The sequence below is a fragment of the Anopheles merus genome, chromosome 3R (assembly GCF_017562075.2).
Source record: "Anopheles merus strain MAF chromosome 3R, AmerM5.1, whole genome shotgun sequence".
Classification (NCBI taxonomy): domain Eukaryota; kingdom Metazoa; phylum Arthropoda; class Insecta; order Diptera; family Culicidae; genus Anopheles; species Anopheles merus.
This window is the reverse complement of record NC_054084.1, coordinates 27,638,213-27,663,715: the sequence shown is the minus strand read 5'-3', so window position 1 is coordinate 27,663,715 and position 25,503 is coordinate 27,638,213. Positions and strand designations below refer to the sequence as shown.

Sequence of the window (25,503 nt, the reverse complement as noted above, 5' to 3'; positions counted from 1 at the left end):
ACCAAAAGTGAGCTGGTTTAATTAATGCTTGATTATGGTGACTAAGTATGCTTGAGTGCTAAACGATCGCTGTCTGATCTGGGAAGGTGTAAGCGGCTCGGCCGGAGCGGACGCAAGAGAGGAAAAATTATTAGAGAAAATTTATCGACCACGGCATCGAAATTAATGGCCAGAAAACAAGCGTACTCCACTTTTGCGATGTGCTGCGAGGAAGAAGGCTGTACGGTGTAAACCGGGGTAAACCGTAATGACATGATTTGGTGGTAATTTCCAATGCAGCGACAAATGTGGTATGGTGCGCATGCACTTTCAATTGTAGTGTCGTGTGCTGGTTAGCAGATGAAAGGTTCTTTGAGTTCAACGTGGACACATTATCGTAAAGATCATTTTCTACGTAATCCTCACGGAATTTGTTTAACGTGTAAAGGATTATTGTTTGAAGGAATTAAACAAAAACACGATACGGTTAATTCCTTCAAATAATAATCCTTCATTCGTTGATCATCCATATATTTTTAAACATATGAAACATGATTTTTGCAGGAAAAACTTTTTCTTAATATTCTCTCTACATAAATCATATCTCCTCCAACATTGGCTAGATTTATTAGCTTACTTCCCAAAGGTAACGACTGCTTCCTTCCGAACCTCAAAACCACACTGCGCTAGACACTAAAAACCACATGCCGTTCTATTTGCATAAATCGTGCTTGAAATGAACTTTCGTTCGGGATAGATAACACCTGAACACCTGGGCCCAAAGCATCCAAACCAACAGCGCCCAGTAGTAGTGACCTACAATCTACATATACCAGAGTAGATTGTGCAGTATGGTGTGCTGTAACTCTTCACTTCAGCAGGAACGCCATCCTCATCCCTCACAGCACTTCAGGCTGTGTTCTCAGGGTGAACTTTCCGCAGCAGCAATGGTGTGGTGTGGTGTGGTGTGCTTTTATTATCCGCTGAAACGTTGCGAGAGCTCCCAACGCGCTACTTCGACGCCCTAAAACAATCAGCACACGCGCCATTTCCATCCCCGGGAAACGGACCACTGTGTGCCACTTGAGTGCGTTTCAATTTCCATACCGACCTTTAGCAGAATGCTGAATTGTTGTTATGATTATTATTGGAACGACCGGGGCCCTTTGAAGCGTATAAGGACACTCGAATCCTTCGGCAAACTCTCCGCCACTCTGCCCTCAACCCAGACCCCCGGGTAAGAGTGGCGGCCTCATTCATTACCGGGCGCCAGGAAGCACACGATGACACACGTGCCGCCAGCGGTGAAAGAAGGACCCACTTCTCGGGCGGTACTTCAGCCGACCCGGTCCGACCGAAAGGACTCGATGGTCATAAAAATGGATATCCTTCCACGGTCGGCCCTAAACTCTCACTGGCTCGCTCGCTCGCTTTCCTTCACTCGTCCATTGTGCACAGGCCAGTGTTTGTTTGTGGAAAGGGCTGACGCATAAATAGAGCAATAGAAACAACAACATTACAGCCGGTCGCGTCGCGTTTGTTGTGCTTGTCATCCACCGGCTTGTCCAGGATTCAAACGAGCACGAATCGCGTGATCCTCTCGCCGTTGCTAACGGGATCAGTTAACGCGGAAAGGGGACCATTTCTTGTTGCAGGGAATTCATACCAAAGCAAAATAGTGCTTTATCAGGCCGGTGATTCGGTGCCTACCTCCGACCGTTAGTTCGGTTTGCCGTTTATTTGTGTTTATTGCCGGTGCAAATCAAATTAATTAAAATGCATCTCATTCCCCAGGCGAAGAGATAATGCAAAGTCGCGCTGAATAGACTCGAATTGAAAACAACGGCAACGAAAAAAAAACAAAATGCATCAAAAAGAAAGAGCTGAGTCCTCGCATAAGCCAACCGAAAAAAGGGTAAACTCAGCAGGTTATCGCAGGAATGAAAGGATTAGAACCATTGTTACCAAACAACCCGGTCGGTCGAATCCTTTCGGTCGGCGGTAATGTGCATGCGAGCATTATAATGAATTTTATGCACAAGCACAAATGAAGCTGGCATCGGCTTGCGCCTGAAGGTAGCGCAACATAATAATAATAATGAAGAAACTGCGCTCACTATCCTCCATCCCGCGTAATGATTTCGCGCCTATTAAAGAGCCGCATCATCGTCGCATCATTTTTTCCCCAACCGAACTATCCCGGTCCTGGGCCTGACGGGTCGGGGTGGGATTCGAAATGCGGGTGCCTGTAGAATTGGGGTGGCGTGTTCTAGGAGTAAAAAAAAGCGCCGTCACTGCAATCCCTTTTTACCACCCGCGGTGCATTTTGCCGGTGACATGGGCGCACTGTGATTGTCGCATTTTCTGGCTTCCGGGGCGATCGGGGCGAAGATATCACGCTGGTTCTGTTTTGGTTACAGTTCCTTTTTTTTCGTTGATGTTGTTGATGTCCTGTGGTTTCATGCAGGAAGTGTCGTTGATGCTATTGTTTCCTCGTTTTTTTTTGTTACTTGCATGCATGGTACTGTTGTTGTTTGATACGCGCTACGGTTTCGTGCCGTGGCGCTGCCTATAATGGCTTAAATCATGGCTCGTGCAGATGCGGACAGATTAGCGGCAAGCAGTCAAAACTGGACGGTTTAATTATAATTCTTTATTTCGATAGCCCGCCAGCCAGCACTAGTTGACTGTATTAATGCATGCACGAGCAAGCAAAGCGTGTTATTATTTTCGACAAAAACCTGATTTATTATCTACCCCCGAGGGGGTATTTCGAATTTGTTTGCTACCGGTGTGTTTTTGGGTGATTTTATGAGCTTTTTGCAGCACCCTGCATTTGTTGCTGCATTCAAACAAACATCACCCATAAAACTACCCCGATCTACCGGCATCAGATGTAGGTCATTTGGCGAATTTATTTGCCTTCCGGGTGTAGAGAGAGATAGAGATGAAGCAAATTTATGATCACCACAAAGCACCACCAGCATATACATTTTAGAAGGCTTAGTACTGCAGTTGCTTGCTGTTTGCTCTTTCGCCCAAAATTCGTTAGGAAAAGTGAGAAAGTCCCTTTTTCCGAAAAACTCTGCCGCACTTAGCTGCCGGACGTGCAAAACTCACCCAACAACTGACACGCCGGAGAGATCGATGGTGCAAAAATGACCGTTTAGGCGCGTCAGCTTATACCGCACACATAGGCACACTACTTTCCCACTTCCTTGACTTTTACCCGCCATATCTCCTCTCAATTATGTGGCACACGCTAGCATGATATGGCAATTTTGCTGCCATCCTGCGGTGAAGAATAATTATCTGCACCCGGGATCAAACAGAATCCTTCCTCATCCCTTTAATGCTTTGTGTGTTTGTGTGTGTATGTGTGTGTTAACGCAAACCAAATCAATGGGGTTAACAAACTCACCCCCTCTCTCGGGTGGCTTTAAAACTCGAAACCCGGGCTCAAAAACTGACCGGTCAAACCGATTGTCCAAATATTTTCATTTCACTTTCACCGCGCCACCACTGTTTGGGCTGTACCACCGCCAGCCAACAGCACTTCGTCGCTGTATTCGCGAGAAAACCGTTACCGATACATGCCGGCCCGCACCTATATGCAGTGACGTTGATGGTGACGTACTACTTCCACAGCTGAAGGGACTGAAACATGAACGGAAGGCAGGGGAAAGGGGATGGGAAGGAATATCGCCCGAAGGGCTCATTAGTTTATTGGGATACGGTTGAATAGGGCAGCTAGCAAGCGCAGGATAATGGTGGTGGTGGTCATCGGTATCGGACACAGCTCGCTACTAGCACCTGGCGCCGGCACTGTCCATTTATGGTGAGCTTGTGTCCGTTTCACGTTTTCCTATGAACAAAAAAAACTGCACCACACGATATCATGCACCGATCACTCACATGGAGTGAACGGCTTTTGACCACCGCGATGCAGTTGACAGTTGAGATGCGTGTGTGTGTGTTTTGTGAGTGCAAACGAATTATATTTTAATGATCCACCCAGTGCGTTCCCGGTGCGATAGGGGAAAGGGTTTTCATATTTATTTTTGTTCTATTTAATTTGCCGACGAGTCTAGGACGGTCTCGGTGGCGTACCGTTTTGATTAAGTATGGTCACGCAAACGCGACGATATACGGAGACGATAACAAAACTATGATATTGATCACCGGACGAGAGCGGTTGAAAACTACAAAATAAGTACATCCGGTGTGTGTGAACCCTTTTTCCGGGATGTCGTAGGACATAAGTGGTTAATGAAGTTGTAATCATTTTAAAAAGTAATATATCTACACATTACAGCCTAGATCAGGCGATTAGGTAATTACGGCGGAGGTTCAACATTTGTCACGATAAAAAGAGGCTTGTTTTGCATGAACCAGGTGTTATGGGAGGTGTCCAGTTATGGGTAGGTACTCCACAACATAATGAATAATTGAGATTTAATTGCATGATGTTTGAGATCTTCAAAATTATTGGTTCAACTCAAGAGGGAAGTAAAACAGAAATTTCGATTCAATTTGAATATCTTTTAAGCGAAAACTGTCATCTAATTTTGTTATCTTCACATGTCATTGATGCTCAAATTATGTAAACAGTGTGTCTGAATCGTCAACAGTTATCATAAACAACCTAACATTTGGTTAGACTCTTAAAACTCATTAAAACTATCGCAAACTGTTCTGATAATCAATTTATTGAATATTACAAGACCTTATAGTACCTCCACAAACAGGCTTAGCGGGTTCAGGTCACACACATCTACAATAAAGTCATCATAAATTATGCAAACTAATCTCTTTTTCCTCTTGCGAAAAGAAAAAAAAGAAACAACAAACGCACATTGTCTATGCCTATTCGTGCGCACAAGAAGTTGCCACCGCAAGAGCTCAGCGTAGTGGTAGCCTGAACTCTGTCGGTGAGTTTCCTGGATTAGCTGGCAAAATAGAAACATTAATCATATCACCTTATGCCACCCCGCTGAACTTTCATATGCTCGCGTAATAGAGTGTTTTTAACACCCACTTCTCATACACACAAACACCGACAGTACTGCCGCTAGAGGGTTATGCTATCGGTGAGGGATCGTAAATTTTCTCGCGGTCGGCTAACCTCAAACCGATGCGATTAGTAGAGATCCCAAGAGAAACGATGCTAGTAGTTTTGCCGTATCTCCGCTTCGCTATTGTTCTCTCCCCGAGGGAACAATCGTAGGCAACAATAGAATCGGCAATAGCTTCCTCTTTTACCACTGGCAGCTTACCATCTTAAACCGGGTTGAAGTCGAGGTACGGCAAAACCGTAGCTTCCCAAAACACCGATTAAACACGTGAAGTTGGTGGTCCGACTCCCGGTGGTGCGACTGCTCACGAACTCCAATGAGGCAGGCCCACCACGGTATGTTCAGTTTTCGCGTGCCCCATTAATTAGCCAAGCATTCGTGTGAATGTTTCGGCATGGTTCAAGAATTCGTGACTGTCTGACTGACGATACTCTTGCATTTGTCTTGACACTTGCATTTGGCTGTTTGAAGAAGTATTAGATCCATTTTTTGAAGAAAGTGACAGACACCACCGGTGTACCGTTGAATAAACATGTTCCTGTGTCGGGTTTTAGCTCTTCGCTACTCTCGAGGTTGCTTGTTGTGGTGGAATCATTTGACTCGCCAGTGCTTCCTGGTTCGAAGGTTGGAAGGTATCGCCGCATTGTGCTGCGTCTTGTTTGGGCACCCCTCCCTGGTCACCCGGTACGTGTGTGAGGATGACAGCGCCGAAACGCCCCGCATGTCTTGCATTTATGATTAATCTGTACGGAAGGTGCGCACACGACTATCACTTAGACGTGCATGCAACAACGAACCGGCGATAACGAACTACAGATAATGGGCCCAAGCAGATGGGCCCACGCACGGTGTCGTATCATGGTGTACCGCTTGCGACCTCTGCACCCGGAAGAATGGTACGCGCATTCGTGACCTCGCCGCCGTCTATCTCTTCTGTAGAGACATGAACATATCTCTGTTGCCTGTTGAGAAACAGGTCCGCCCCAAAACCGGAGCGTTGCTGAAGATGACGATGACACAACGGCGTCGCGTGCAGGGCAGGCTCTAACGCAACCTACTCCGGAACTGGGCCTCAGTGCGCACACGCACGAGCGTAGATTTCTTGTTAAAAGCGTCACGCTAGGGCGCCGGACTGCGTAATCTTGTGTCATGTTAAGTCGCGATATTTCGTTGCTTTTAAGAAACAGGGGGGGTTTAGATATTGGGGTGTCGCGCTAGGTCAGTGAAACTCTACTTCAACGAAAGGGGACTGTAGCATAGTCATTTGCGCTACTTCAACCTTAAAAAATGTATTTTACATAGATCTAAGCGAAAAAAGTTATTAATTGTGATTTACCAAAACAACGTTTAATGTAACTTTATTTGCCCAATAACAGGAACGTGTTGATCAGAAATTTAATTTATATTTCCTCAGGAATTGATTCTCTCACAGATGCTTATGTTTAAATTTTTCCAACATCTTGAGAAGCACTTAGGCGTAATGATTGCATTTAAGGGCTCTTTAATATAAATGAGAATAGTATAGCCCTAATAAGAATTAATTAATTTCTCTGAATATGAAATACAACTCTGGGAAGGGATTTAAATTGATCTTGTATTTTCAATTTAATTCATTCTTAGGTAATACATTTCAGTGATCTATATCTTCAATTACACTAAATATTATATCCCAACAACATTCTGCCCCTATAATTAGACGATTTGCAGTAAAAGTAAGCTTAAACGATCCGATCTAGTCATAAATTTTACACCTTTCTCTGCTCAACCAACATGGGTCCAAACGCGGTAACCCTTTCGATCGATTCCAAATGCACCCCGTTACGCCCCGATATGGAAATTCTTGTCCCGAATAACACAATAATCACTTGTGCATATGTGTCACTGCGGTGTACGAGTGTTTTGGAACATAATCTACCGATGGTGCTCGGCAGTAGCACCGTTTCAGACAACTGTTCAATTTCTTGAACCCACTGTAAAAGGTTACAACCCCTTAAGGCAGCTTTCGAACCCAATTTGCTGATGTGTGTTCTTGAGTGTGCCCGTGGGGAGATGAAGGTGAATTACGACTATGTGTGTTACAGTTTGACGCTACCGGCTTACACATCCTTGGCATCGAAGAACTGGGTCAACAGCCCAACAGTTAGAAGCTACCGTGAATTGCTAGTGAACCGGGGGGAGGTCGCGACATGCGGCAACATTACTATCGACATTCTCACGAGCTTTTTCGGCCGCCAAACGAGCGTCTGGATGAGTTCGAGCATCGGTTAGATGGTGAAGCCGCATTGGCAAGAATGCCAATAAACGGAATGCCATTCTCTCGGTACCAACCATGCGCGAATGTTCCAACCGAAGCATGCGAGAACCGAGCTGCTATATAAATCACAAATTTTTACGACTCGTGCAATTCCAGCGTTCGATCCTCTGACACGGGCGTGAAAGAAGATGTCGACAAGGGGCCATTCCAAGCTCAACGGTTTGGAGTTGCACTGTGCGGCCACATCGGCATCATAAAAAGTGCGAAATTCTCTTACTCACACACACACTCGTCGGATGAGCGTGACGTCTTTACCGGCATCAGAATGCTAGCAGCGTGTCGGTTTAGCGACGAAGCCTCATCATTATCATTCCGTCGTGTAGTACCAAACTGTGCCAAAATTTACGATACCATCCGCTTCGGTTCCGGTGGAATCGATCGGTTTTGACACTTTATGACCGCTCTTCTCTGTGTCAGGGAATAAGGTTATTGAGCTTCGCTGGGCTGGCCTCCAACTCCGGGAGGAGTGTGCGAATGTGGCGCAAAAGTTCAACCTCTAAGAGTACATGAGTCGTCGGTTCGATGGGTGAGATGGCACAGACGTGGCTTGTTGTTGCAATTTTATAAAGTAAATAAATTCACATAAATGTCAACAAAAGTATAATAAAACTTCATGCCTATCAGGAAGAAGGTGCGTATATCACTGGCTGCCGTATAGGGTAATAAAACTACCTGGTAGAAGTCTTAGAACCAGTACGAATGAGCTAACGTTGTTGAAGTAAATGTAGCAGATAGTGCCCCGCAAAAAAAAATCTCCCAACGGCTTGCAAATGTGCGTGAAATTAATTTTTTACAACCCAACCGGGAAAGGTTCAAGAACTACATGCCCCTTTGGTCCTTGACAGCGACTTGTCTTGCGATTGGTCCTTGTTGGATGCGAACGCGTAAACGCTCCGGGTGATGGCGAAGGATGGTTTCGCGAGATCGTCTAGATCAGTTAACCCTTTTTTGACGACCGCTTTCTTGTAGCTCTTGTGCCAAACTGGGTCAATCGATAGCTTCATCTGCACCCGATTAAGCAAAGCACAACTCTTGAAACAACGGCTGAAACAGTAAAAATAGCAACCGTCTCATAAAAAAGCGAACACTTTTTTGCCCTCGGGTAACGTTTATTGCCCATTTCCAGAATGCTTCCCGAACGGGTTAAATATTGCTGTGCCCGTTACTCATTAGCCTGCCGTTTCCTGCAACGATCAATCTGTTCCCAAAAACACGAAGATGTCACCCTGGGGATGAATTTACAGCTGTTTGTACATCAATTTGGAACTAATCGATTTCGATTATTGCCCGGCATATCGCTCGATCTCAATTGCAGCCGACACAGCAAGACAGCAGCATCCTTCGATAAGCATCTTCGTGTATAGGAATGCCATTTTCTGCAACCCTTTTTTCGCGTGCGAAAAGGGTTCGAAGCTCAAGGATGGGAAAGAACTGAAATTGAACATCGTAACCTGCCAAAAAAAAAGCACAGTAACATCAAACAAATCAATCCCGCCGGGGCAATTAACAACCAAATTTAGAAGCAAATGACGGGCTGGAAACATCGAAACGTTGATACATATGCACGCGCATTAGGGAAGTTTGTTTTGTTCTTGACTGTTTCGGTACGGTTAAAGCGGTGCGTATCGATGGCGATCAATCACAACAGCGAATTCGTTTCCTATCAGAAATGAGAAAAGTGTGTTATTAAATCCTTTTTGAAAGTTTTCATTCCCTCCTTTTTGACTACACAGCCAAATCGAGGTGCACGCAGTGAAGAGTGTCCTTGCTGTATCAGTGTTATTAAAAGGTATTGATGTTTGGGAAAACTTTCAATAATACCAAAGAAAAAAAGTTTTCGCTCTTCGCTCTCTAGCGTAAGATTTCCTCGAAACACAAAAGATAATAAAGTTCGAAGCACTTTACTCCTCTATCCCTCTCTCTCTCTCTCTCTCCAAACATCGAAAAGAGCTGCTATTATTATTCACAAATCGATATCGCAAAGTTTGTACCGAACAGAAGTTTCCATATCCTCCCTTGGTCGATTGGGAAGCAATTATCCCAGTGTTATCGTAGTTTTTCCAAGAATAAAATGTTTTCTCCCCCACTTTTGCGAGCGAAACTATCTCTATGGAGCTAGATTATCTGGGGTTTAGCAGCTTTTTCCATTAGATTTTCTCTTCCTTTACCGCCTGTTTGTAGAGGAAAAAGCAAGCTTTGCAAGGAATGGTTCTGGCTAATAAATTCTCGTTTAAGCATGTTCATTGGCTAAAATATGTTGCTACTTCAGGGTTCGCTTCGCAACTTTGCTCATTAGTGGTGCGTTGCGTTCGGTTTATTACACGCACGTACAAACCCGTGGCCCGTGCCAGCCCTTATCGTGACCAGTGTACGGCGCTAGGTGGGTGCTTCCGATGCTACGTCTGCACATCTCTCCTGCACCACCAGAACGCATCATTGCATTACGCTTCTGCAGTGCAATCACTGTATCACCTCTCTTCGTACTGGTTTATTGCTGCCAGCGAAGCATAGCGCCAGCCGTTTTTCCTATCTTTGTATCGTCTTCAGTCCAACGTGCCTTTTTTGCTGCAATTCTACTTTGATGTAGCGTTCATGTACATGTTATTATGTACTGCTTGCTGCATTGCTATCTACGTTTATGTTGTGCCGGAGCTGCTGCCATCACACCCCGAACACGTTTTGTTACCGTTCTTATCGTTTTCGTCTCGTAATATGGTGCCGGTGGTGCCTTTACGCTGCTTACGTCACACTTTCGTGGTCGTCATCGGTACCATTTTGCTCTGGCAAGCTTCATAATAATGTTACCACAATATTCACCTTCATTCGTTCCACACTGCTCGAAGGTGGAGAGATTGACCCGTTATTGCGTCTGATTATGATAGTTAATATTTTATGCACCCATCAGCTGAGACGAATTGTGACACACACACACACATACAAGTACGGTCGCTCTACTAAAGCCACATCAAATTCGTCCGATAACGTGAAGTGAACGAACAAAATGGAGATAAATTATGAATCGTCAGGGAGATTAATTACGCGAATTAGCAAGCGACGCGAATGATGATGGGTCGCTTTCTTTCGGTCCGGCGAGGTAATACAGGTAGCTTGGCTTGGATGAGTAGTGCACTGGGCCACCATGCGATCGAAGCGAAGTGGTCGTATCTCGTAATTATTTAAATTTGATTAACCACTGTGGCACCGAAATGACCGAAAGAAAACGCCCCTGAATTGCACGGAATCTGCTAGTTAACCCTTTTTTGTGTTGCTGTTGTCAGCGCTGAAGGGTGCTGGTTTGCCTCGAAAGGATTATTAGTGTCTTTCACTGGGTCATTCTTGAGGCGAGCTGTCGGGTCCAATTTATCGGTGTAATTAGGCATGAAATATCGCCAGAACGTTCACAATTCCCAGAAGAAGAGGTCTTAAGAAGAGCTGGAAGCAATTCTGTACGGACATTACTAGTGCAAATGGAAGGTTAATTCATGGGGTTATTTGTTGAATGTTTAAAAACTAGTCCAATTCAAAGTCCCATTTATTTGAGAGATGTTTGTGTACTTAAACTACGTTCTGTTTTTATCATTCCAGGTACGTACGAAATCGAAGAAATTTCCTGTGGCTGTCTACTGTACAGATTATGATGAATTGTAAGTGTTTCCAATCTTTACACCTACTAATGATACTTTGCTGCGCGTGATTTATTGTTCACAAGTTTTAAAACGGACATAACGCCCAAAGAATTCTTCTAAATGCTTCACTTCCTACTCTTTCTATTATCAGCCACCCAGTTGTTAATCGCCATACCCCACCACCTAGTATCAAAGAGAAATGTTTCCTTTCGTGGGCGGTATGCCCTTCAAACTTTGAAAAGAGGAGAAAGACCCTTTTCTTTTCCACACCGTCCACTTCATCTCGAGTGCTGGCGGGTTAAAATGGTAAAAAAGCAACACTTCAACCATTTGCTTTCCGACCAGAACCTTCACATTTCCTTTGCGCTTCACACGAAGCTCGTGCGCGCACACTGCACACCGTCGAGGCCGGAAAAGAAATCGCCACGAAACGAGCCCAATCTACCCACCGTGGCTACGAAAGATAGCATTCAGCGTCCACGCTTCTAGCAGCGACGACCCACGCCTATCGCTTGCCCAAGGACCTGGCATCTCGCAGTGAGCGTTTTCTCCGTCTGCTTCCCTCGCAGACCTTCACTGTTGGGCTCACAGCACGTAAAGGCTAGTTAGTATGATCGTGAAGCATAATGTTGCCACTCGGTCGGTTTGGAATTGGGTTCTTCCGTGCTCTGCTGCTGGATGAAGATCGCCACCACCGTTCTGGTGCGCAATCCGTACAGGTATTCGTTCGTAGGCGAAGTACTATCGGGCATCCAGATATGGTAATGAACGTTCGATACCACCCCGGTTTGCTTCATTGCTGTGCGTTCTGCTGTTGTTGTGGTTTCATTTTAATGTACTTCTCCCAGACGGTGGAATAGCGCTGGCTTCTTTATGATTGGAATGTGTAAACTCTATGCACGATGCAGTATGTCGATGCTGGCGCTAAGTGTATCTGATGCTTGTAGTTTTGTTTGGAGATGGTGGCTGGAAGCATCACCCCGGTGTCGGAACCGGTTCGTGAGTCAACTTGTGTGGTGATTGGGCATGGGATTCAGAAAGGTCAACCAGTGAAATAGATAAGCGTGGAAGGATTTTTCAAGAGCAAGTCTAGTAGCAGCAACAATATTGGAAGCTGGATAGCTGGATTCAAATGTGTTCAATGAGAATATCTAGCATCAATAGCCGAATAGAATGTTTTTGATGATAATTAACAACTCCCTGAAGCGCTAGTACCTTGTTCTAATAACACTTCTTCTATGTGGTTCTATATGGTGATGCCGATGTTTTAGCTTCGTGATCAATATGACGGTTTTGACAGCTAGAAACATATTTTTTTAGGATTTTTTTAGTTTATTATTGCTAAATACTTTTTTAGTTTATTATTGCAAAAATTTGGAATACAAATAAATGATAAAAAAATTTGTCCTTTGATAAAAAAAACCTGTACAAATCAGTACTGATTTCTTCATTCTGTTTAACGCGTTTATCCATACTGCATACATGTGTGAGTAGGCATAGAAACGCTTCAGGGTTTGTGAGTGCCGAAACGCTTCAATTTCCTCCCTTGAGTTTGACTTCGTGCTGTGTCTCATATCCCCGAGAGCAAGAGAGAATATGTTGCGAGGTCCAACATCGGAGAGAAAACTTGAATGAAATGAGAATTGTTGAGTTGAGTTACCTTTTTCCAGCAATTCCAGAAAATACATAATATTTGGAAAAACTTCTGCAACAGAAACCAAAATGAGCACGTTAATAAATGGAACTTGTATTATATCCAAAAACTTAAAAAAATTGAATTACTTTGTTTATAGTAATAGGTACTATCTTGGAAATTCAAGAGAACTTTCTATTTAGGTCTCAGATTGGAAAATCCGTATCCGTATAAGTCAAATAATAATCTTTTGTGTTGTTGAACTACGTTTACCGCTTTGCTTAATCTAAATTCAAGCATAAATACAGGCTACATTTTCCACGAATTAGACGAATAAAATTAGTTAAATCTATTGCACATTTAGCTCAAAACCATCCCCAAACGTCAGTATTAAATTTCTTGTCTCGCTTTCCCACGAGCGCGCATAGGGGGATAGAGCACGCTACCACACGAGAGCACAAACTGAGCGACCAATTCCTCTCCCAGTTTACCCCTTGAAATCATTCACTCATGCTATGCTTCGCACATGCTATGCACGTTCGTGAGTCTCTCAGCAGCTACCGTGCCGGTCGGACGTGTTTTCGTGTTGTGTGTCGGCAGTGCATCGTTGCAATTTGGTGCAATTCACGGGTTAGCTCGATCCAGCAGAACAGGATGTTTACCATCAGTGCTTGAACACGTACATTCCCTTGGTGTGTCCGACTGTGCGTGGACACGTTTGTTGCCAAATAGCTCTGTGCCGATAGTAGCAGTTGTTGTGAAAAATGTGGACCAACCAGTAAGCAGCGCCCAATAACCTCCTCACAGAGGTTCCTATCAAACCGACCAACGATTTTGGTGGCCAAATTTGTTTTTTTTTTTTGTCCGTGTTACCGGTGCCGTTCGTGTGCATGATGCATCCGCGGTAAAAAAAACCGTGACCAGTTGCTGTGTGTGCCAGTGGTCGGTGTCGTTGAAAATCGGTGCCAAATTTATCCGAATGTGTCGACATTAATCAGCCACGTCGCACGTGGTGTTGTTGGCTCATCAATTCGCTGCCTCGCGAGCGTCAAACAGCTGCTTTTGCTGTGGGATGTGTATGTGTGTGAGTCTGTGCCCGAAACTAAGATGTTGATGTCGTGAGACACACAAGCGGCGCTCGGTGAAGGTCGTGTATAAAGTTTGCCAAATTGATGATAGTGGAGGGTGCGATCAGGGTTGGAGATGCATACGTCAAATGCAAACGTGCATTAATTGAAGCCAAAGAAAAATGATAATAATAATAGTAGTGTATTAGCGCTATCTGTGTGTTACCTTGTTAAGAAACCTAACTGCGCTGCTTGCTAGGTGAAGTTTGTTGCACTGTTATTTCGTAGCCAAATAAAACCGAGTGTTCAATTACGTCAATAGTTTAAATTTTACATCAAAACAAAGGTGGAGTGTGGTTTAGCAAAAAAGTGAGTTAAAGATTAAATTATTCTGTACGGTGTGTTGTTGATCGTACTGGTACTGTGGCAACAAAGAAACAGTGAAACCCCTAGCCCAGAAACACGTAAATAAATTGTTCTGAACGCCCTCGAAAAGAAAGGGGAAAACTAAAAAAAATCAAACATGACGATGCTTGCGGTGAAAAATTTCTTCCTCCCGGAGCGGAAAGCGCCACCGGAAACGCCAAAGTTTAGCCGCATGCCGGAAGCATTCCTGCGCTCTATCCGGCGCCGGTCGCTTCGCATCAAGCGTCCCAAAACGGTCATCGTCGAGCGGGAGAAACGAAAATCGGGTAATTAAAACAAATTTCCATTCTGTTTTTTTAAGGTTTGGCAAGATTTGTCTACTGATAACAATGAATGTGTGAGGTGGTTGTAGAAGATTGGAGTAAAAAAAGGTTGTTTTAGGATGAGCAAAAAGTAAGCAATTTGTAGTTGATGACAAATTGCGAAATGACACGAAACTCACCCTCAAGGCCATGGACGTCTTCCAAAAACGCGCTCCGAGGGCTTATCGCCAACACCAGCACCACTGTGAGCTGACTCTGTTGGTTAGGTGTCATCACAAATGGCACTTTTAATGAATATTAATCACCCCCGACTATACAGCCACGGGTTGATGGAGGTGTTTTTTTTTCTCTCTGTCATCTTCCAAGAGAGCTTCATTTTCCTTAATGGATGCCCGTCAATGAGCGATATTACTTGGTTGATATTTTTAGATTTTCATCCTTTCGTATGGGGTCCTGCGTTTTTTGCCGTCTTGGATGCGGCTCATACAATCTCCTTCGCCATCTACGTGGTGATTAGATGCGTGACAAGGCAGTACGAGGCAACCAACGACAAACTGATGTAGAAGAGACATTTGCCAGACATCCGATTATGTGTATGCAAATTGTATGCGGCAACTTCATTGCCAGATGGAGTCCACATGTTTTGGACGGCGAATCGGCGAGACACATCCCATGGGCTCCCCCCAGGTCGGAAATGATGATTATGAAGATGTTGGCGGGTGACGCAACGATGTGCGGGATAAGCCGGCGTGTGACTGAAGTAAACCAGTCGAGCGTATGATGCTACTGTTATGCTCTCAATACACATGCTCTGTGGATGTTGAACACTGTTTTGCGTCTCATAAAAGCATACAACTTGTGTTGGTTCTGGGTGATAAGCAATGTAATTATTTGAAGAAAACATTGGGTAAACTTCTTAATGGCATCTGGTAACGATAGAGCATGGATTTAGATGCATTTTGATGCGCAAAACCCTTTTTTAACAATGAACTATATTCAGCACTCGCTGGCAGTGTTTACAGCAAAGCCTCGAACGTGTTGTTGCCGCTACTATCGTTTGTGTGTATCTATGATAAGAGTCCGATGCTATAAACACACCACCCCACACCAAACACACTAACAAAAGCAGGCCCGATGCATCTCGGTTGCGTGATAAAATCCTAGGTGTGGTTTTATTTTGATAGGAGTGCTTTTTTCTCTCTCTGTGTGTGGCCGCTACCATACCGCACCGCTGCAAAGATAAGATTAAAACCTTCACTGTACCGTATCGGTAACAGGCGCATTTGAAGCGGGCAGTACCCGGCAGTTCTCCTTACCATTTGCGCACCACGTTATCAGCTCTGACTGACCATTATTTCCAGCAAAAATCATATCTTCTCTCGTACTTTGCTCACCGGCCACGACGCACGATACAGCAACACGCGTAAGCGATACGTGCGTTTTGGGGCTCAAGTTTCCCCGTGAAGCGTGAAAAAGTAAAAGATTTCCGTTTTTTTCTGTATTGTTTTTCCTTCCTCGCCGGTGGAGCCCCCCTGGCGACCGAGAGTGTCGGCGGGAAAGGCGAGAAAGGGAAAACCTTTTTCCAGCGGGTCGGATTTTGCTTTCGCGGCCCCGGCAATAACCTTGAAGGAAAAGTTACACGCTCATCTGCACAATGTGTGTGTGTGTTGAATTATTTCACACCAACTTTCTCTCGGAGCCCACACACACACACACACACACACCCGTACGCACACCACCAGCTGGAGTTTAAAGCGGCAAAAACAATGCTCGTAGGAGATTAGGGACAGCCGGCAGGTTTTGTTTGATGCGTTCTTCGGCCCCGCGCAGATCCGGGTCGGAAGATGCACACTGCAGAAGAAACCTATTTGTACAACATACACAACCTCACTCAGCATGCACATTTCTTGCTCGGCGTGAACGAATTTCACACTTATTTAACGAGATGCACGAGAACGAAACTGTTTTTCCTTCCGCTTTCTCAACCCAACGGCATCAGCTGACCGTTGCAAATTCCCGTGGCAATCTTCCTATGCAGACCAGAGCAAGTACGAGAGCGGGCGGACAAGGCAGGAGGGGTGAAAGTGAATCTTGTTCCGGTGCATTTTGACCCACAAATTTTCTGACAGGCGCGGAAAGAAAGCTCTTCGGAAACTCTCCTACAAAGCACCCTCTCATACCGTTTGCTGGAGACTGTCCAGCTGGATCTAATGTATCTAGGTCTAGGAGGTCTAGAAAGAATAGGAGTGGAAAGCGAAATTTATAGCCTGATCGACATGTTTCCGTGCAATATCGGTCGATTTTAGTGTTCCAGTTTTGTTGGAACCCATTTCGCTCGATTCGTCTTGCGTCATACAGCGGCCGCTGCGATTTTACGCGTTGGCAATATTGGCGAACGGCGGTATCATCATCGCACGCTGGTCTGTGGCGGCCCCGAAAACTCGCGCCAGATGATGTCATGTCGGGCGAGACTTCAGGGTCTTTGTTGAGGCATAGATTTCGCCAATCGAACATCGGAGCGAAAGGAAACAGGAAACGGTTCTAACGGGCGAGGATAACGATGCAACTGGACGGTGGGAGGCCTTTTCTCTCCTTTTCTTTTCGAGTTCTTTCACATAGACGTGGCGCAAGCATGGTGTTACGCATACGTGATTATGCTACGCGTGTTACGTACGCGACAGGCACGTCGTAGATAGCACCGCAAGGAATCGTTCTAACGCGCAAAAACGGCACGTAATGAAATTCCCTGCAGGGTACGCCCGTGTGGACTTCCTGTCCTTGGAACAGCATTACATTGATGGACACATATTAGGCCCCGCGAGGGTTGTGAAATTCCTAGCTCTTTCTCTTGGCCATTGTTTTGTGAGGATTCGCGCGACTCGTTCGAATTTCTTGACCCGTTTCTCCTTATAAGCCCACCGTCGCCCACCATCCGTTACCCGATTGTCATTGTTTTTGGTTCCTTTTGTAGAGGGTTGGTTTGGATTGTCGAATGTGCCCGCAGTATCTATTTTTTGGTAGCCCTAAATTCAATTGTGGCCGTATACATAAAACTATAAATGTATCGCTATTTTAGAGACCCCTTGGCTGTCCGCCCTTTTATGGAGCTTCTTTACAGCTGCTTGAGGTTTGTGGCTTTCCACACAGAACCACAAGTGTGTTTTCTTTTTTCTGTCTCTCTTTCTCTCTTCCTACCCTACCCATACACCCATACCGTGGATGGTTAAACTTGGCGAATTGTCCATGTCGTCCAAAGCCCCAACTAAGTAAACAGGGAAACGTGACTTGCTGTCTGCTGCCGGCTTAAGGAAACAGTGTGTGGCCTGTTTTTACGGCCCTTCGCCTTTTTTTTCGAGAACGTGATCGTCGCCGTAGTCGTCGTTGTTCTAGTTTGGTGAGGCTAGTGAAGCGAAAACTCCCAAAAGCAGCGCAAAAGCAGTTTAATCCAAAGAGAAAGGTTGTTTTCGTAGGAAAGTGGTGCTTGGTGGGGTTGGACTGTTGTTGGTCTAATGTAGCAGCAAGAACGAACTACCGCGCGCGCACTACGTCCGCTGCATACTGTAAATTTAACGACAGGAATAGAAAGTCACTCGCCTTGAAGCCGTATTTATTTAAGCGAGGAATGGAAACGAATTGTTGGTGGAGCTCGGAACCCTCCCCGCGGGACCGCGGCTAGAATGCGGCAGCCGAAAACAAAATAGTTTACTCGCGTACCGGCCATTTATCTTCGTGCTGCAAAATAATGATCCTGTTTTTGTGCCGCTTCAGCGTGCTGTTGTTCAAACAGTGAGAAGTGTGCTGGTGGTGTGTGGGTTTCAAGAAGATATATATTGTAATGCTATATTGGCGCAGTTTGCATGCAAAAATCGTGTTTATTGGTAACTAGAAACAAAATGATTTCTGTGGAATCTCCCAGCAGATTCCCTCAAAATTGAGTACTTCCCTTGCCAGGCCCTTCAATGCGATGATACATGAAGAAGCAGAGCTCCTAAGCGAGATCCGCGTCGTATTCGCGATGAAGCTTCTCCAATCGGAATGGTTTGCATACCCTCCGCACCATCCTAAAGACCACCGGCTGTTGTGAACTAATCTCATTGACCTTAAACTCACCAACCTACCCGCAGCTTTGCAGCCCTGTGTTTCGTGCGCTATTCAGCAAATTGAAACTACATTAGAGTGCTCTCGTACCCACGGCACACCGTCCGCTCCAATTGACAACGAACACACCAAGGCACCGCGCGTAGTGCTGGAATCGCTAAAATTATTCGCTTCCTTCCCACGCTGTTAAACCAATCAGTGGCGCGTTTGCTGGATGGTGGTTACTACGCGTTTGCGGGTTCCTTAACGTGTGCCTCTCGTGGGGTGGGTGACATGGTGGTGGTGAAACCTGACCACTTGAATGTGTCCAATGCTCCCCACGCAAATGGTTGCGGCGAATCCCACCCACTCGCGTCGATCCATTCTTTCGTCCGTGAGGTGAGAAATTGTGATACGCATATTTGGTGGTTGGTGTTAAAAATTTAAATCCTCACCAATGCTTCTTGGCTGGCCTGCCCAGTGCAGGCTTCCTCATGGTGAAGAGAAAAGTACCTGAGCGACGTACATCTTCAGCGTTTGTATGGTTAATTGCAAAAAGGTAGAAATACGGTCCGCCATTTCGTTTTTTCTGAGACGTTGCTGTTCAATCCTTGCACCAATGACATAAAAATCTCTGGTGACCGGTTTTTCCTTGCGAGCAGTGCTAACTCTTCGGAAGGAAATCGAGGGAAGAAAACTGGAAGGGTGATGTGCACAGCACCTAGACGCAGCAAGCTCCACCCCTTCGAAAGGAATGAAAATGCATTACCGAAGAAATACTGCACAGCAATGCATCATTCATTTCTTAGCAAGGGAATGTACGCTTCCTCCAGCGCAAGCGTTCCCTATCGGTTATGTGCTGGCATTTTCAACCTCACCTTTATTCCCCCGTACTGCCAAAAAGATCGTAACGGTACACCTGTGAAATGTTTCAGCGCGCGCGCGCTTGTACTTGAAATGTTTCACCCAATTGTTGGCACGAAATATGAGACGAATTTGAAGCATTTAAATCAAACGCTTTTAAAGTGTTTTTTGCTGTTCCAGCTTGTGTCCCTTCACATGCCCTTTTAAATCACGTGGGTAGAGTTTTAATATGTGTGTGAGTGCTCTTAAGCGGAGAGGTAGGGAAAAACACCAAGACGGTAGCGAGTAAACTGCACCTAAAAAGGTGACTCAAGCAAGACCCGGGCAATAAAAGAAGCAAAATAAAAATGGTCAAAGACCGCAAAAACGAAACTAGAACTAAAACTGAGAAAAAAGGGAATATGAAAAACTCAACACAAAAGAAGGTCAAAACCAATTCTCAATGTCCTTTTTAAAGGCGAGTGTGCGAGGTGCTCGCATTAACACGCAGGTATAACCCCCCACACAGGCACAGGCACACGAGGGATAAGCGTGGCATTAAGGACGAAAAAAAAGGAAGACCCACGTGTCCAAAGTCTGCGCACGCACCAGAAGTAGCGGCCCTTGAAGAAGCGGGTGCAGCTGTTTTGTTACCGTAACTGCTTCTTCGGGTGGTTCCAAGCGAACGTGAAGAGTAGATCTTCGGGTCCCGGAAAGAAAAACGAACACCTTAATACGGCGAATCACCAGCAGAGTGCTGCAGTACAGGGAAGAAGGGAAGCAAGCGACCAAGAATACCAGCAGGCCAATTTAGATGCTAATTTAAAAAAACGGATAGGAAAAAAACTACACCTTCATCAATGACACACTCACGCACTACTTCTTCGGGAGGCGCCCCTGGGGATATCTGGCATTGGTGGCGGGTGCATCCCAACCAAAGAACCCGATCGCATTGCATATTTATGCTCCGCAATGCAGCCGCCATTGGCCATCTGGCTGGCCGTTTGTGTCTGTGTGTGTGTGTGTGTGTGTGTGTGTGCGGGACGACTACGCTGATGATGATGATATCTTGTGTCTTGTGAGAAGTGGGGATTATCCGTCGTGTTTGATGGTAAACATATACACACACGACTAGGCGCAGAGATTTGACGAGTTCATTTTGTTTTGCATTTGGGTTTTTTTGTGATGGAAAGCGAAATCCTACGCATGCCTTCGGGGGATGGGATTAAAGTGTTTAGAGGTTTTAGTTTTCTCGCACGAGATTTTTTATAGCAAATCCAAATCCCCATATCGAAATTCGGCTCGAGTGAACAGCTTAAGTTGAGCGACAGCTGCTGTGTCTGTCTAGGGCCGGATGAGTGTATTAGTTGGAGTCTGCTTTAAAGCTGTGCTTTATGTTTTCTAACGATTACGGAAATTAGTCAAGAGAAATCTGAATTCATTATCTTACATTCTTGTTATCAAAGAAAACTCTTTTCTTCTCCTTTTCTGTAGCTAGGAACACTCTCAGCAACAACCATCTTGCAAGGAAATATCTTTAATTAGTCTGTTTTTCACTTTGCGCACTTCCTTCACGCAATACACCCTCAGCTCAACGATGCAGAAGTACCGGGGAGGAAATTGCGATTTATTATTAGAGTATGCGATGAACGATTGTTCCTGAACGTTTGTTTGCTTGTTCGTTTCCGCTCCAGAAACGTGTCGTCCGCACGGGTGCGATAGAAGCAAAAGCCACAACAACAACACCCGACATCGATGACTGACAGGGCGACATGACGGAAGACTGATAGATGATCTGTGCTAAAGACAACATTTTGACTGGGCATGATCCTGCCGTGGCGACACTTGCAAGACAGGCACACGATAGGAGCTATTTAAATTTGACAAGAACATATGAAGTTGTCGGACGTTGTTACAATTGAGGATCAAGTGGCATCCAGAATAACTAGGAACATTGATATCAATACGGTGTATTGAGTAGCTTGTAATTATCTTCCTTTTCTGCTTCATTTGACAGATCTATACAGATCACTAATAACATGTTGTTCCGGAAATGAAGCCTAAGTTGTTCCGTGTAACAGCTAAGCAAAAATTCAATCTATTTCAATTAGCGCCAGCTATCATGCGTAGCAACGTCTTCGGAAGTACCACGATCGTTAGAATGAAGATGAATATTTTTTGGTTTTCCCATTTTTCTTTCGCTGCGTCTTTCTCCCCGAGAGCAGCATGTCCTGCGTGGTATCCTTTGGTTTCGGGATCTCTTGGTTCCAACTGAATTCTAATTAACTTTCAAGTGGTGCATTTAAGCTGGATGATTACGACGTTGCCTGAGATGCAAATGTAGCGAACAGAGAGGATGTAGCGAGAAAAAAAAACAGACGTCACGAGATCGTCGACCGAATCCTGTTCGGTGCACGTTTGCGGAAGATAAAGTATCCTTTGCGTACAGCTAATCAAATCATTCAAGCAGCTGCTGCGTACGGCACAGCATACCGGAAAGCCGGCGGGGAGAAAAAAGCGGAATGTGCATTCCAATTCCAAAACGTACTTCAAGATACAAGATACAATCACACTTTATTACGGTTGACATCTTTTTCCTGTGCAGGATGCACGTTCTCGCGGTTAATCGTTCCCGTCCGCCGGTTTGTCATTCTGGTGAGTCGCAAAACAAAAACGATGAAGATGCCGCATCTTGAGATGGATGGCTACATGAATGATGGATAACAAACTGACCATAGCGCACGCGGGAAGAGGCTATGTGCAAAGTTCTGTAACCCCGTTTCGCAAATAGTCGCCCTTCAATCTTCTTCAGCCCTCCGTTTCCGGGGCAGACGCCGGGGCAAATTGACATTAATGTAACCCCGTTTAGCGTGCCTTCGTTCTGGAGCCTTCGTTCACATTCCAAAATGCATGACATTTGCGTCCCATTGTATAAACTGTTTTGCGTGGCCAGCGCGCGGACCTGAGCGCATACGATTATCGTCCTCCTGATTGATGCAGTTTTGTTTCACAGCCTGTCTCTAACCCGCTCTCGGGCTTTCAATTCCACGGTCAGTTCCGCATCAGCACCACCGGTCTCTTGGCAATTTTTTTTGTCCTCTCTCCTCAATTGCAAATAATCTTTTTATCGCTTCTTTATCGTTGTGCGATTGTTTGCGCCTGGGGAGGAAAAATTAGCTCATATTTCATATGTGGAAGCAAATCTTGCGCGCGCCCGTTCCAGCAAAAAGGGTTCGGAAACCTCCGACACATCATTCGCTGCACATCATTTTTCTTCCACTCTATGGTGACAGTTTCGTTTTTGATGAAACGTCCATCGTCGCTGCCCAACAGTGGACACTGGGCTTGATCGTCCTGCTCGGTACCTGCCCCTTGTATCCCTTCTTTGCGGGCCAGCTGATGTACCCTCGCAACCTTTTCATTATAGAAGTCACCCCTCCAAACACACACAAAAACCATATTGACCATTCCAGTACGCTCTCGTCCACCTTTTTTCCCATTTGGGAGCTGTGCGGTAGGTTTATAATTTTATTATTACAGTTATTAAAATATTGCCTCCCTGCCGCCTATCTAACCTCCCTCATTGTGTCCGCGCGTGTCCGTTGTATCGATGATTGTCCTAGCTACCTACTAGCCACACCAGGGAGATGAAAAAATAAAAACGACACAATACATGCTAAACTCTGCCCCAAATTAGGTTGGGCAATAAATGGTTTCTGCTCTGGTCTAAAACCGGATACGGATGCATAATTTGCCCTTTCTCCCCCTGACCGTCCGTCCGTCCTGCTCCGGTTGCAACTGCTACTGTGCAACTTGACGGTTGGCTTGATCGGAGATCATGCAGCCGCGCACGTCATATTTCACCAAGCGCCGTGTGATGGTTCATTACAGCGGGACAGCAACCACCAATGTACACGTCCACGTTGTCCTAATGCTTGCACTTTATTGCATTCCATATCCCCGCGCGGCGGGTGCTGGGCAAGCGATTGGACCGGGTCAGGTTTCACCATTCGATTCGCGCATAATTGTGCTAATTTGTTCGTGCCATTTTCCCCTCGCTCGCATTTGAGACAAAGTCTGCTCGCTCGCCATTCGGACAGAGGGTGAAATGCACATGATTTTTCGCAATAACTGTCAACTGGCGCAGTTTAACCTGGACGCGGTTGTCACATAATGAGTCATTCTCCGGGACACTCTGCATTGCGCCTGGCGGCAATCGGGCTGCAATCGTTTTGCCCCTTGCCGAACATTTCATTAACTTGCAGTAACGTGTCGAATTCGGGTGTGCATGTGTTCCCGCCCGCCCTGATGTACACTCGGGTGAACACCACCTTCCCGGTGGTTGGTTAGCGCCGCCGCACAGCAAACATATCATTACCAAAAAAAAGAAGAAAACCGAACGCAAAGCGAATGTTGAAGGTGATTATTGTCAAATATTTGACATATGCTAATGGGGGAAGTCATTTAGCATATGTTAGGCATATTGAGAAGTCACTAGGGCCAATTGTTTTCTCTCTCTCTCTGTTAGTTGATTGTCTGCTGTTCTTTTTTTTTGCGCGCGCTCGACACGAGCCGATTAAATCGAATGTTAAACGAATGTCGCCTTTTTATGCAAAAGACAAACAAATCAAACGGCGGTATTTGACATTTCAAAATTGGCTCGGTATGGCACGAAAGGTGGAAAAGGTGTCACTAAATCGGTACGGGCAGCAGTTGCATAGGGTGTTAACGGTTTGTTGCAAACATTTTCGCTTTTGTTTTACTCTCCTTGGTTACAAACGGTTGAAAGTGAGAGTATACCAAAAAAATCGCTTCTTGTACCAGACAAAAAACGTTACAACGGCTCCAAGCAGCTCTTGTTTACAAATCATAACTCATATCAGCTTAGCGAGCAATAAACTTCAATCGAGTAATTCTTTCCCAAAACGCGGAAAACCATAATTTTGAATCTGTCTTAATTGCTTCAAAAAATAAACTCAGAAAAAACACAAAATCAAGAGAAATGAAGTGTGTCAAATATGTGTCGGGAAACCTTTTCGCCGAACTCAGTTGGCAGCCTGCGTTAATGAATAATTGCAATAAAGTATGTCCCAAAAGAGGCACATTCTGAGCAAATAATCAAAATCAATGTTGCAGGGAGTAGTGTTTTTTTTTTTTTGCTACACAATTTCATACCCCAAGAAAAAAACACCGTCTCTGATTCCGGACTCTTCAATCAACGGTGAAAGAAAGTGAAACTCTCCGTACCAGGATTGCACTGGGATGTGCTTTTACAACACCCCACGGTGAGCCCATTTGCGCGCACCGTGCGTTGCTGCACCCATTATCCACGAAGTCATCGATTACTAGTTACGGGGCCGAAACAGGAACACTCATTCTTCAATCAAACGTACGTTATCAAAACAGGGAAAAACTTTACCTTCCGATCACAGCCAAAAGGGACACAAAGACGGCGTAACTGTACCTTTTGCTTTCCGTGACGCTTGCCCCCTTTTTTTTGGATGTGAAATGATCCAAAAAGGTGCACACACAGAGAAGACACACAGAGAGCAGTAGCATGCAACCCAAGGTGGAAGAAAGTAAATCAATATCACAACTCCCTTCAAATCATCTTCGGCACACTGTTCGCTCGTCTAATGTCGATCATCGTCTTCTAGCCTTCGTTTGCGTTTGCTCCCTTCTGACGGGCATGATGACTGGGTGGTGATCTCTTCCCTCTTCCCTTTTCAGGAAAAGTGATATTTATGTGACAGGCTCGATGCGTGCGTGAGCCTGTCCCGCCGAGGGTTAAAGATAGTTATGGAAAAGGAAGAAGCAAAGCAACAACAAAAAAAACGCATAGCTAGATGACAATTCCTGGATGAGACAAAGCGACGTTCCGCGTTGTTTCCTTCACTGCTGTACAATTTATGCACTCTCCTGCACAACTGTCTAATGTTCGGCAGAGAGTTGAGACGGTGCCGAGTGAAAGTACATTCGCCAGTCAAAATATATCGCAATTCGGTGTGATGTCGCTTCCTCCCTTTTTCGACAGCGGGACACTTTTCATCGCTCAATCAGAGAGCGCAAGGCGATCAGTACTGGGTAGCATGTGGCGGTGTTTCGTCCTTTCGTCCGTCCCGGAGTCGTGTCAATCTTTGGGACAAGCATCACACCGACCAAATATAGGTAGAAGGCCTAAACCCCTGTAGAGATAGAGG

At 45.3% G+C, this 25,503-nt stretch overlaps 1 protein-coding gene across 2 annotated transcripts in view; it reads left to right on the top strand.

Moving 5' to 3' along the window:
• Positions 1-25,503, top strand: part of LOC121595197 (centaurin-gamma-1A) — a 152,317-nt gene that overhangs the window by 95,464 nt on the left and 31,350 nt on the right. Inside the window, exon 1 of one of the 2 annotated variants that reach the window (XM_041918949.1) lies at positions 13,183-14,386. The exons of the other annotated variant lie outside the window; for it this stretch is intronic. Within the exon in view, the coding sequence (XP_041774883.1) occupies positions 14,218-14,386 (169 nt within the window). The 5' untranslated portion in view covers positions 13,183-14,217. Of the gene's footprint in view, positions 1-13,182; positions 14,387-25,503 lie in introns of those variants that run through there. 2 annotated transcript variants of the gene reach the window in all.